At 41.6% G+C, this 14,589-nt stretch overlaps 1 protein-coding gene across 1 annotated transcript in view; it reads left to right on the forward strand.

The window, feature by feature from the left end:
• Positions 1-1,916: 1,916 nt before the first annotated feature.
• Positions 1,917-14,589, forward strand: part of LOC132987811 (neuronal migration protein doublecortin-like) — a 29,759-nt gene continuing 17,086 nt past the window's right edge. Inside the window, exons 1-3 of the mRNA XM_061054741.1 lie at positions 1,917-2,100; positions 6,240-6,665; positions 9,075-9,415. Of these exons, the coding sequence (XP_060910724.1) occupies positions 6,302-6,665; positions 9,075-9,415 (705 nt within the window). The 5' untranslated portion in view covers positions 1,917-2,100; positions 6,240-6,301. The remainder of the gene's footprint in view (positions 2,101-6,239; positions 6,666-9,074; positions 9,416-14,589) is intronic.

Below are 14,589 nucleotides of genomic sequence, written 5' to 3' on the forward strand. Positions count from 1 at the left end.
TTAATAATGGACGCACAGTATCAACCATGACATCACCCATCTGATTTTAAAGCCTCAAATTTGTGATGCCAGCTGCACCCATGTTGGTTTTCAGTATCAACAAGGGCTATATTTGTATTTATTCAATAGATATTTAACATAGTATGCCCCATAGAATGAGTTTATTCTTGATGGTTACTAACCCAATAGAAGGTAAGAGAGCTTGTGGACTCACAATCTTTGACTGAACACGCGACATATACTGTACATATGATAACAGTAGAATTTCATTTGTGAAAAAAACTTGAGCACAGACTTCTTGGTAGCCTTTAAAAGAATGAACTGCAAGGCCTACAGTATTGTCTGTCTCATATTTGTATGAATATCCTCAAATGGCACCAACAACACAAACAAGGCCGAGAGGCTAAGTCCAGTAAGTGTTTTAGCGATGTTAATGTATGACAGCTAGCATTGCCCATGTGTCACTCAAAGCAGCTGCACTATAATTATGCATTACTTTTAGCTTTAATATAGCTTAAACAGCTGAGTGATATATACATTCACCCCCAAACAGTTGTGATGATATCAGCATTTAGCTATAAACCCAGATTGTACCTGTTGTAAAGTTTAGCTTTTAAATATGCAGCCTAATGGACCATATTAATCAAACAGGCAGTTTTATCATGGCGTCACACTCAGGGTGAGAAGCATTTTTACATCCTGTGATCATTTCTAACTGCTGTGTCCTGGGCTGCAAGTAGTGTAGTGTAATGTAATGAATCAGTTGAAATGTCACGCACAGTGCTTCCTGTTCAGAAACCAGAAAAGGAAAAACTTGACCAGGCCGTAATTCAAGTCAAAACAATATGTTGGATAACCTGGAAGCTTTAGCGTCAAACTACAGTTTTTTTAACGACTTCAAGGCTAATCTACACCGCTACAATTCACTTAACAGACGCTTTTATCCAAAGCGATGTAAATCAGAGAGTAAGTACAACACTAATCCATTCATACACCGCCACAAAAGCAGCGGGAGCAATGCGGGGTAAAGTGTCTTGCCCAAGGACACGTTGCTCAGCTGGGGATCGAACCCACGACCTTCTGGTTGAGAGGCGACTCTACCAACTGAGCTACAGTCGCCCGTAATCCTAATACTACTGAGGGAAACATCTGCTGAGTGAATGTGGTCAATGGGTATTTACCATAGACTGTATAGATCATGGATGTTGTCTCAGTGATGTCACCATTTGTAAATTTAAAAAAGGTGGTCACCATATGTGAAATGCTGACTCCAACTAACTTAAAGAACTGGAGTTGAGACGGCGGGAATTAGTGTCTTGGTTGTTGAAATGGCCCATCTAGCGAGCCATCTATTGTAGCTAGCATATACCAAAGGGGGAAAACAACACCAACAAAGACAATATTTTAAGGTTAGGGGACAGGATTTAGCTCGAGTGAAGCCTAGCCTCCTGGCAAATACTTTAAAATCTCCCACCTGTCAGTCAAATCAGCCACACCCCTTATATTAACTCTTATTATAACTCTTTGCGTTGACATAGTTTCATAAAAAAAATCAACTCCTACAATGTTTCTTCCGTGCTGGAAACCTGTTTATTTCTGCTCTAAAATGTGATATTTTAATATGGGCTCAAATGATGATTTGAGGTTTTTGGAGTCAGCCTCAAGTGGACACTCGAGGAACTGCAGTTTTGGCACTCTTACTTTGGCTTCATTTCTTTTTTTTTATCTGATAAGCTTTTACATCTTCCACCATTTACCCTATATAATATCTTCCTTTTGGTGATCTGTGTTTTATACCTTGGGTGAGGCTGATAGCAGCTCCTCCCCTGCCCCTCACTCACTGCTGGTACCTCTAGCATCTCCACGCGCAGTGGGCGGGTCCGGTGCTCGTTGGCTTTAGGACCCAGTTGCTCCTCCAGCGAGGGAAGGCAGTGGCTCGGCTCTCAGACTGAAGCAAGCAGACAAAGGCAAGGGGAGAGACGGCGTGCCGCTATCCTGCAGCATCGACTCACACATTCACATACACTCCCCCCTCTCTAACACACACACACCCACACACACAGGCTACACACTCCCTTCACTCCGCAAGCAGCGACGCAGGTGAGTCCGCTTCTAAGTGGGATTATCCACACACTTTACTAATTATAGGATGAATTAAATAAGCGTAGTTTAGATCTTGACTAGGCAAGTAAAGGTGACATTGTAGTTTTTTTTAAATGTTTGGAGGAGAATATTTTAGGTTTTCAGAATTGAGCAGGTGGATTGTGAGTAGGTGTGCGCACCACCCGGCCTTTTTTTTTTTTTTTTTTTTTCCTTATGAGAAACTTGCATTTTCTGCCGCTGCTATGCCATGTGGCCGCACTCATTCAACATAAATGAGATGTGTTGCTCCATGAAACTTTTTCTACCTTTTCTGAGTGTGATTTAAAACAAAAAAAAAAAAAACTATCACTGCATGGTTTGGCTGTTTTCTCGATGTGGATGAGCTTTGATAAGGATGACTGGTGGTCACAATGTGCTGTTGGTTAGTCAGGAGTGTGTAGTCACCGGGCTGTTGTGTGTGTGTGTGTGTGTGTGGGTGGCTCAGACAGGAACACACAACCGGTAAGAAATGTCAATGATGCTGAATAATTTTTACTGCAGTGCTTCTTAATAGTCAGAAGATGCTCTTTTCTTGTTGAATCAATGCATGTGTCTGTGTCGGTGCTTTTTTTTTTTAACAGATATTGATAAAATCTGCAGAGTATTTATCAACCATAAAGATGTATGATAATGATCTAAAGCTACATGTCATGCATTTTAAGCCTGAACTGCTGAGGCAGTGTCCTAGCTGAGAGAAAATCTTTTGAGAAGATCTACTTTCTGGGGCTGCTGCAGAATGAGGAGCAGTAAATGGTGATGTCACTCTGAATGCAGGCCCCCTGTTTTAGACAATGGACTGTCCTAGTTGATGCTCCACTGGGGAAGGGTGACTGTTAGCTCTGCCCATTAGTGCGGCAGATGGGCTTGAAACCTGGCCTTTGTCAGCTGAGGAGCACCCATCCCACTCAAGACCCACCCCTGTCACTGTGTGTACGTGTGTGTATGTGCCTGTCATAAAACCCCAGTCAGCAGCACAGCCAGGGGTTAGCAAGGGATTGGAGGGGCCTGGCCACATGGATGGGTGGCGGCAGCATGGTTCTTTCTATTCCATTTGAATAGCATCTGTTTGTCAATGTGGTCCTCCATACAGTACTATTAATGTATGAATGTGCACCATGCGGGGCATTAAACAGTGAAGAAGACCAAAGTGGTAAAGACTCAAATGAACGTTATTAGATATTGTTCGTTTATTGGTTCACTTATCGTCGTGAGGGTTAAAATGGCATTACAGGTTTCAGACGAGATAATCGTTACAATTAAACATGCATGATATGTTTGAGATCATTATCACAGTATAATACTCCTTTAACATTCAACGACGAGGCTCATTAAAGGAGTATTTCTCATCTATCATTCAATCGATAAATGAGTGCAGTATCTCAACATAATGCAAACAAAGTCCAAGCTCACATCTCCTAATGTCTTTTTGTTTGACCCAGAGGTCCAAAAACTGAAGACATTCAAGTTTATATTTCTATATGAACGACAGAATGAACAAACCTTAAAATTGGAAAAGCTCAATTCTGAAGGTGGTGAAATTGCTTGCTGGAAAAGCGATTGAAGTGATTCATCTGTTGTTGGGTCGTTGCAAGTATGGCTTCTCTTTATTAGATAATTAATCCACTTACCCAATCATGTCTATTTAAAGAAATGAAAAGATTTCTGCTGTTATTCACACTGCAGCCTACATATCTTTTGAGACATGTGAGTTTCAGAGATGCGAGTTTCAGTCTTCCGAACATTTACAACACAATGAAATTGTGCTCTCATTTAAAAATTGATAGATGATCATATTCAAATGTTGCCCTTCTCCAATTGGATGCCCTTCTCATTGAGGATTTCGGTTGAAAGATGGTGCAAAGTTGCACAGCAGATCAGGATGCCAAATGCTGCTTTCTGGTCTAGTATGTCATTGAGAATATAATAAAAAGTTAAAGCTCTTGAAAGTTGTTCTTAACTTGGGTATGAGACCATCAGTGACCCCGGTTGACAGCCAATATTGTGAAGGCCTGTACGCTAAGTGGACAGTTGTCAAAGGTTTAAAAGGCTTTTCTCTTCATTTGGCAAACTGCTAAACAGATAAACATGCAATATTAAATGGAATCACTCCCTTAGAAAGAGCTTTATATTTAAAATTAGATTATGTCTGTGCAGCAGGACACAGATAGCGTCTTTAATGTGGTCCAGTGTGGGTGTCAGTTCAGTTTGAGAGATATGGTTGAATGAGTTTTTGTGGCTTTTTAGGACTGATTGTGGTCATGGGGTGGGAAGTTCACAGGAAGAGACTAGTCCTCGAACGGAAAGGCTGCTCCATCCTTTGGCCAGTCCATCCCTGTAGCATAAATGGTTTATTGTTTTATTAGCTGAGCAGATGCATCGTTAGCATAATTTCTAAGCAGCAGGAAGTACTGGATCTCCTGTAACATTTAAATCCCAGCTGTATTGGGAAAAATTAGGAAAAAACACAAGAACAAGGTGACCGTTTGTTTTTAGCCAATAAAGCTTCAACTACGCTTCATATTCAGCAGTCAAGTGATGAAAGGTGGACTTTTAGAACACATTTATTATCAAGTGTTCTTAACACTTTAACTGCTTGAATAGTAATGAAACACTTCAAATTCAAAATATAATACAGTACATATAGAAATGATTTTTTGCTCTTGTATTCTATGAAACATAGGAGCAATGTACATTTTGAAAATCACCCAACAAGACACCAGGCTCTGTCCTTTGCTTTAAGTTTATTGCCTCAAACTAAAACGCATATTCATTATGCAATTTGGGGCAAAGACACATGATGATAAGACTGATCTGAGCACATCAGCCTGTTAGTTTTAAAATCACTGAAACAACATTGCTGAAGAAATGTATGAATGTCGTTGGTTTCTGGAAAATATACATTCAGATGTCTAACCAACTGTCAACCTGTTACCAGTTGTTATATCAAAGGATCACTTAGATGTATTTCCTTAATCTTCCTTAGCAGCCATGTGCCACTTAATGATTCATCTGAGCATGTGAGACAACTGCTCCCAGGTGTATGTAGGCGGGAGACGGAGGCTTTACATGGGTGTGCTCCATGCTAAATACAACCAAAGCAGATAGGACATTGGATTTTAATGTTATCCCTTTCACTGATGTATTACTCCACAGCTGTTTGGTGCTAATGTATTCTGCCCTTAGTGTTAATTAGAAAAACCCAATTAAGGTTTGCCTTATATTTTGTCTGTTAGCCATGTTAATCTCATCCCTATGTCCAATTTGAAATGCCTTAATCTACGACACTGAATCCCTGACTACATATATGATTTTTAATATGTGGGATCTTGTTTGACATCAGTACTCTTACAGTAGATAGAAATGTAGCACTGCCCAATGCCACGTGTTTTCATATCTGCAAGAGTTCAAAGGCCAGTTACATCATCTGTAAAGATAAATGTTAATTGTGGATTTTCAAGCTTTTTAAATAAAAGAAAGGATTGAGGTACAGTTAAATCTAACACACAAGAAGTACACATTAATCATGAATCCAGGTATACAAACACAGTGCCCTTTGAAGTGGCCATGATTTGTTTGAAGAAGGAAAATCAAAAACCAGTTCTTTTTGTCTCACTAAAAAACCATTATGGTTTTCCTTCATTGTTCTCTTGTATGCAGACGATACCATTACATCATCGTAGATTTAGACAGGTCAGTTCCCATGTCCAAATAACAGACTTCAGATGTCTCCTGCTTTTACAATGATATCATTCACCACATGTCTCTATGTTTGATCTAATACTCATAGGTATTAGTAACAGTAGTTAAATATTCAGACTTGGTATATGGATGAGAAACGTAGCTGGGAGCGTTAAGATGACTTGTCTTGCGGTGAAGACGAACATCTGATAGCTAAATAGCCAATATACCCTACATTTAAAGCTATACAGTACGCACACATCATTTGTTCATTGGCTACCTTCTACCTGTCTTTTAATGCATATTGTCTTGGTCATCATTTTCGAGTGAGCCAGAAAAAGTAAAACACATTGTTCTAGGTGTTATCAGCAGTTTGTCACTTTGTAATAGATTACACAATGTTTTCTTCCTGTTTGTAGACTCTCCAGAGCCGGTCACCACCACCACACATCTGTCACAACCATCACAGCTGTCAGTCATCATGGAGCTAGACTTCGGACACTTTGACGAGCGAGACAAGTCCAACCGCACCCCGCGGGGTGGCCGCATGAACGGACTCCCCAGCCCTACTCACAGTGCCCACTGCAGCTTCTACCGCACGCGCACTCTGCAGGCCCTCACCAACGAGAAGAAGGCCAAAAAGGTGCGCTTCTACCGCAACGGAGACCGCTACTTCAAGGGCATCGTGTATGCGGTGGCCAATGACCGATTTCGCACCTTCGACTCGCTCCTGGCTGACCTCACACGCTCGCTCTCTGACCACATCAACCTACCACAGGGTGTCCGCTTCATCTTCACCATTGACGGCGCACAGAAGATCTGCACCTTGGATGAGCTAGAGGAAGGTAAGCAGTTTAAGTACCAGGATGTATTGAGCACTTTTCTTTGTTCCCAAGCTGAGCTGCAAGTCTAATTGAGACACTCGAGGCCAAAATGCTAAAAGCCATCTGCAGTTTCAGGTCAGTTTCTGTGCAGAGAAGATGCAGATGGCAACTTTTCCAGTTCTAAGATTAAAAGTTTTATCCTCCTGGTCTAGACTCCTGTAATCTCTGATGTTTCTGCTATTGATGTGAAGGGCTACTTTGGCCAGCGTGCACCTTTTTCAACAGCTTGTAATGTGTACATTTCATTTGGCTATTAAGTTTTTACAAAAAAATATTGTCTTTAATACAAAATGTCAAGACTATACAAATATATTTACTAATATGGCATCATCATCTGCATTAACATAACCTGGTTTGAACTGCTTTTAGTGAATCTGCTGCAGCAGGTCTACCATTTTAGGTTGTATGAGACATATTTTTTTGTTTCTTCTATGCTTTAGACTCCCACTCCTTCATACTGAGCTGTGAAGTCAGCTTGCTGCAGCTTGGATAATTGGTTGTATTATAGACAACATGTGCATCCAATTCTTTTTCAAGAATTCTGCAGCCTCAACTTGTGATCGAGGTTTTTTACTGTCAAACTTCTCCATCAGTATCTATTGTATTTTTGAACGTCAATCTCAGTTTTTAAATGGCCCTTCTATGTATTTCAATTTGAGGTGAACTGATTCAGCTCTCAAGGTGTTTTACATAACCACATATTTCACAATGTTCCTGATCAGTTTGTCTGTCTGTCTGAAAGCTTTAGTGGTACAAATGACAGACAGCTTCATGAGCAGCTGCCATCATGCCTGTTGTGTCTGCTGCAGTCCACATTTGGCATTGGAAGGCTGATCAGAAGTGATTAATGTGCTTTCAGAGTCATGTTGTAAAAGTTGCCAACGATGATTTGGAATCTTTTTTTGGGGGGGAAAATTGAATGAAGTCTTTATTTTTGGCACTAGACAAGATGAGACATGTGTTGATCTGCCTGAGGAAAGCTATTTATTAGTGGAATCTTTGCCAAGATGCAGCAAAGCTTTTATCAAGAAGTGGAAGGGAGGGTTGCTAACATAAATTAAGACTCAAAAAGAAAAGGTTGGTAGCATTAATGCGGACCTTGGTTTGGACCCAGTTGAAATCTTGGTCCACCACAAGGTACTTCTACTAAAGTGGGATGAGTTGAAGCGGGTGAACTTGGGGTGAAGCCAGACGATAAACTGCAGCTTAATTTTTTGTCAAAATTAGATCATCAGCTCTGCTTTCTGAGCTGCTTAGGGAAGATAGGAGTGCGCGTGTGTGAACGCCTTTTCTATGCTGTTCTACATGTCTGAGTGTGAGTGTGTGTGTGCGTGCAGTAAAGATGGGGCAGCACAGTCAGCACTGTGGGTGGTGGGGAGGCATTTCATTGTGCTTCCTCTTGCGGGATATAATTAATTGCTCCATCTCTTGTGCACTGTGTAATCCCCGTTTTTTGCCCTTTGTCTTTGCCGTAATTCTCCACATTTGGCCTAATTGTTGCCTTATGGATTCCCCTATTGTTCAAATTCCACTTTCTCTCCATCTCTAGACCTCCCTGCTACGTTTTACTTTAAATTATCTCCCTGTCTGAGCCAGCGCAGCACAGTCTGCTGTACAGACTGGAGGTCCATTGTCACAATGAACATGGAAGATTAATTTGAGACTTGGAAGGAAGATGCAGCAATTTAGGGAAAGTACATTTGTGGGAAGGCTGTAGAATATTTTAACACTCTGACAGACTTGAGAAATGGTTAAAGATTGTCCTTAAAAAGCTTGAGCCCTCCATTAATGTCCAACAAGGAAGTCTTTCGGAATACCAGCCTTTTCCAAGGATAGCTGATACAGTGTAAGTCAAGCCAAGCCAAGGGAAACATGCTTTAAAATCCAAACACAATTAATCATTAATGGTTGAGGATGTAACTCGACAGTACTGCACTTATTCTCAGTGTTGGCTTTAAGTATTGTTGCACTGATCCCTTTGGTGGTCTCAGGGGGTAATCTTGAAGTTGAAGCTCTTATTTTCATTTCTTGAATACCAGGCAGCAACATGCAATCATGAGCAACATCACAAGAATCAAACAGTACAGTTTACATTAACATGATACAGCGATTTCCTTGTTAACTAAGATTTTACACATCACTTCATTGATTTTTTCCAAACCACTCAAAATAAACACATTTCACGTGAATGCAAACTGCTTTCTGTAAATCATTTTATTTGTGAAATAAGATCAATACTAGAGGAAACCCGAGATGATCTATATTTGAGCTTTGCAGGTTCTAATGTTTCCAATAGGCACCTCTGGGACTCCCTGGTATCAAATCTAAGTGTGTTACAACACACTGACCCAGTTCTCTTTGCCTTCACAGGGGAAAGCTACGTTTGTGCATCGGAGAACTTCTACAAGAAGGTCGACTACACAAAGAACGTCAACCCAAACTGGTCCGTGAATGTAAAGGCCTCAGCGAGCCAGAAGAACATGCAGTCCTTCGCTGCCAAGGCAGCCGGCGAGAACAGAGACACCAAGGACTTTGTTCGACCCAAGCTGGTGACGGTGATGCGCAGCGGTGTGAAGCCACGCAAGGCTGTGCGCGTCCTGCTCAATAAGAAAACGGCGCACTCCTTCGAGCAGGTGCTCACCGACATCACAGAGGCCATCAAACTTGAAAGTGGCGTGGTCAAGAGGATCTACACGCTCGACGGCAAGCAGGTATGTCTCGCCTTTTGAATGCACTTTGAAAATGCTTGACCTTCTCCAATCCAAAATGCACCAAGCCTGCAGTGGCTTGGACTATCATCATTTGTTTAATGGACAAGTCTGTCTGTTGCAGGCTCGGTAAGTAAACAAAGCAACACAATAGGGAAATGTGTGGTCAGGATTGAAGAATGCTGGACATTCATACATCGACCCACATCCCATCAGGTATCAGGATCAAAGTAAAAGAGGAAGCTGAAATATTTACTTTGACATGTAACCACAAAAAAGTCATTGTCCATCTCTATACTCGGTCAGAGATGATATGAGAGCTTCATGAGAACCTCGAGCGTCCATGAGAACAACCTGTGTACACACTGACTTTCATTGTATGCCCTCTTTATCTGACTTTCAGTGTGAGGCAACGTACTCTCCTGTCTTGTGGTTCAGGTCATTAGGATCCTCCTGTCCATCAGCCTTTGTTGTCAGGTTACTTTTTAGGTCAGTGGTATTTTGTGAGTTCATCTGTCACTGAAAAGAATCAAAGTCCTGGGCTGTTCTGTCTTTATGGTTGTGAACAAAAAGGCCAAGCCCTGTTTTAATCATTATGTTATGGTGACTCTTTGTGGGATAGGGCACTTTGGTGTTTAATGGAGCAGAGAGTCGAGAAAATCTTTAGATTTAACGTCTAGAGGAATAAATGTCAACTAGGAGGCTATAGCTTCTAAACTTACTCTGTTTGCAATCCATGAGATTTTCACAGATAGGAATAATTTGTTATTTATCTTTATTTATCTGACCAATCCCAGGTAGAGCATTTAAGCTGGACAAGATTCATCAGGTCTAATATTTGACCAAAGACAAAAACAGCTCCCCGTCATTACAGTGTGTCAGACATTCAATCCATAGTCTTTGCATGTTAAGATTTTGAGACAATAAAAAGCAGATTTCATTCGAACTATAGGTTGACGGGCAAAACATGAGAATTTTGTTTTATTCATTCTGTCATTAAAAACACTTATATTTTATAAAAGAAAAAAAATTAGTACTCCAGTAAATGATCAGCATGGGATCAATGTACTGTACAGAGGGAATATGTAGAATAATATTTGCTCAGCCAATACTAAAGATCATCAATGATCCATATGAAGCACAACACATGAATGAACTTTGCCAAACACTAACTCCCCTGGGAAGACTTTTGTTTACTCAACACAGTGGCGACGCTAAAAGGGAGGATGTTTAATTCATGTTCATGCTCTGTCAGAGAAGTGTTGAGGGATAACCGCAGCCACTACGCAGGGTCACCCACTTGGAAGGCTTGGGAAAGGTCTGTTACATGGACCGTCTACTATATCCTTAAAAAATGAGGTTTAAATGAAACACACCTGGTTAGGGCTGCACAGTTACTCTCGGGTTCGTCGTTTTCATAATGAGTATTTTAAATAAGCACATCACAAAGGTCTACATTTAATGCAACAAATAGGAAAAAATATTTTGTCTAGACGAGCCTCGCATTCAGCATGTCTACAATTCAACTATTTGGTGAAGGCTTGAGTGTAATAGCCAAGCTGTAACACCATTTTGATGGACTAAGATGAAGCCTAAGCTAGCTATGAGCTAACCACAGATTAATTTGGACCAATGCAATGGTGAAAATTAGGCTTTTGTATTTATTTTGGATTCAGGAGGAACGTTTTGCAAACACAGGTATAGATTGTTGAATATGTGTTTATTAATCACACATCATATTGTTATCACAGTGTTGAATACCAATGTTTTCCCACATCGCCTTGGGGGGGGGGGTTTCTCATAGGTGGGTTGGGATGTACAATTACACATAATGGAAAATGCTGTTAACGGGCTCTTAGAACAACATCACAATCACAGTACTTTAACTCTCTATTTTAGTGAGATTGTTTCTTTAGCTAAGAGATCATAAGTTCTCATGCTACAGTCGTGTCATTGGTCGAAGGTCGAAAGTTGGTGGCCTGTGGAGCGAATAGACTGAGCCCAAGTGGATGTGCCTTTGCATCTGTCACTCATTTACACTCTGGAAGTGAATGAAAGAGGATGCTGCAGTTAGTGGGCTGTTAACAAACTATCCCATGTTGGCTGTTTTTATTGTGACTATTATGGTTCAGCTGCTACTCTAGGATCCACCAAAATCTGAAACAATCTGTTATAAGTTATCTGAAGAATACTGCTCTCATCTTTCATTGTGTAAGAGAGGGAAAGCTAAACTCTGCCACACCAACTGTTCCCGGTGCGAGGCCTCGTACTGATCAACCGTTCTGCTTGATAAATCCAAGTTCTCACACCTGTAACTGTGTCTGTAGATCAGATACCTGAGCTTTCCTCGCCGTTGTGAATCACAGTGTAATTAAGTGAGGCCGGGACGTGGAGCGGGCGTGAAAGCATGTGTGGATATGAACACGGACATCTGTTCCTCAGTCCTCTCTTTGATATGCTTAAGTGTTCACTAATTCTCCTGTGGGGACGTTTTTATTCTGTATTATTCATTACAGATGGGCCGCGGATCGTGCCCTGTTGTGCTTCTTCAGTTTTTTTTTTTTTTCCCCCCCCTCTGAATTAAAATGGCCTGAATCACACGTGTCTTGGAGGAGGAGGGGAGGGGCGCTGAGATGATGGATGGGGGAATTTGATTTTAATGCTCTCTCTCAGGGGTGCAGTCTGGCTGCCCCAGGTCTTAGACTGGTTGTCCTAAAGAAACACTCGCTAAACATCGGGATGCTGTTCTACTTATAGATATATCTGTTATTTTAAAATGTTGTCTCCATGGTTACATTTTCTTTTCTTTTCATCTTTGCTGAGAATCTTTATGCCCATACATGCATATTTATTAGTGTGATACACCAAATAAATCCAATATCCACCATATGGCAGCCTTCCCAATAAGATCATATTGATTATGTTGTCATCGCCGTGGATACAGATTAATTATCCCATGATTAGTGTCCTCTGATCTTATGCTCCGGGGACTCTTCTGTTGCATTGCACTGCACAGAAGAGTGGCAATGGTTGCACGCGTTATTGCGGCGCCTTTGTGTGCAGGCACACTGCAGATGCTCTGTGGTGGAGGTGATATGGTGGTAGAAGTAATATTGATGCAGTGCCCGCCCCTCCCTCACTCTGCACCGATCCTCCTCTTCCCATTCCATTGCGATAGCTGCTGGGACTGGTTGCTAGGAGACCACATCCCAGGCACAAAGAGAGCCCAGCTGGTGTGGACCGGTCTGTCAGAAACCACATCCTGTAGTGGGTGTGAGAGTTTACTATCAATATAATCCTTTTTGGTTTGAAATGCACATGTCAGGGTTTTGGTTACCTTTTGTTATCTTTGATATTTCAAAATCACACCCGATTATTGAATGTATAGTTTTAAAATATTAGGTCTGTGTTTTTTTTTTTTCCGGGTTGGCTTTTTAAGGCTTTTTGCACTTGCTGATGTTATAACTCCAGATTTTCCTTTTTCTTCTACAGTGCTGTGTCGATTTTAAAGACAGCCTGCCTCCTCTCTTTGTCAGTAATGTGAACAAAATCACTCCCATTTTCCCCTCAAATGCTGCTGCTTTTCACTTCAATCGGGGAAGGGTGGGGCCAGACGATTCAGGAGGCATTTTCCATTCTAAGAGCAAATTAGGATCATTTTGTTTTCACCGATGGTTAATAATTACTCCCTGTGTGTTTAAAAAAAAACAAAAAAAAAACTACATTTGCTCTGTCTGCTTCTAAAGTCCACTTTGAATCCGAGAGAGTTTATTTAATTGCTGGCAGCCATTTTGTATCATTTCTTTTTGTTAGAGGCGTCTGCAGAGGAGAATAGGCCTGATTTGCATTAAAGATCTGGTGCTTGATTTTTCTGGATCGTGCGTTGGGAAGATTCTTCGTCTTAACAGTCGACAAATCCAAGTGTCATGTGTGGAATACGTCGGAGGTGGTGATGCTCGATTTTTTTTTTAATTGTCTTGATGAGTCTGCAGCAGACATGCAGGCTCTTTAATGGATTTGAGTGCCTATTATTCTGACCTGGGTTAGATAAGAGGCTGTCAATGGAGTCTTTTTTTTAAATTATTTGCCTACAGAGAGCAACGAAACAAAGACGTGGATGCTTCAGGCACAAGGTCACACTGTTCTTGTCGGAGAACAAAAGATTCCAGTTTGCTATAAAAAAAAAAAGTTAAAAACTCATTGAGAGAAATCTTTTTGAACAATAGGATATAGATACAGACGTGGATTCAGGGCCTCTAAGCGACTCGAATACATCCATAATGGGGAGCAAAATCCTGCTTTTTCCTTCCGTTATCAGCACTCTCGCAGTCTGCCTGCCCCTTGCCATGCTGCAGAAGCAGTTGTCATGGCAATAAGCTCTGCCGTGATGGATTCAGAGTGTGACAATGGCTGTAATACGCTGAGTGTGCTCTTTACACAGGGTCTTACCTGCTTGCTCTCTCTGCTCCTCAGCCTTCAACACTGCAGCCACATATCATCCGCACACAGACGCACACGCCTCCACACACACACACACACTCTGCTAAACAGAGACACACAATCAGGCTGACAGAGGGGCGTGGTCCCTCATGGTGAAGCATCTCGAGGAAACATGGTGGTGTATCGTCTGGGCTTAAATCCCCTCACACACACACACACGCACACACACCCACACCCTTCTCCCCCCCCCCCGTACCACATCAACAAGTGAGCATGACCTGAGGGGGGAGAAAGAAGGAGGAAGCTAGGATTTAATAAAGCTAAGGCCACATCAGTCAGACAAATGGAAAGCCTGCTTCCTCGGGGGTTGGGGAGGGGTGGGGTTAAAACAACATCATACACCAGCTGCTCCCCATGACTGTGCAGATATAACGCTGCCTAACTGGCTCATCTGTGCTCCAAATGCACCCAGATCACATCGAAAAAACAGACACCGTGCGAGAGCATGAAGGTCAGAGACGGGTCAAAGGGACAACTTGCAATGTCGATGTTTGTCAGAGTGCAGGACATCTCCCTGAGTAACTGCTGATACTAAAAATTAGCCTTTTTTTTTTTTTTTTGTATTATCTTTCCATGAAATTTGACTTGCGCTCCTTAATTTTTCCCCCACATAAACTGATGTTACAGACACAGACCAGCCTTTTTTTTTTTTCCCTACCTTGTGTTGTCTGTGAACA

This window comes from Labrus mixtus, chromosome 14 (assembly GCF_963584025.1).
Source record: "Labrus mixtus chromosome 14, fLabMix1.1, whole genome shotgun sequence".
Lineage (NCBI taxonomy): Eukaryota > Metazoa > Chordata > Actinopteri > Labriformes > Labridae > Labrus > Labrus mixtus.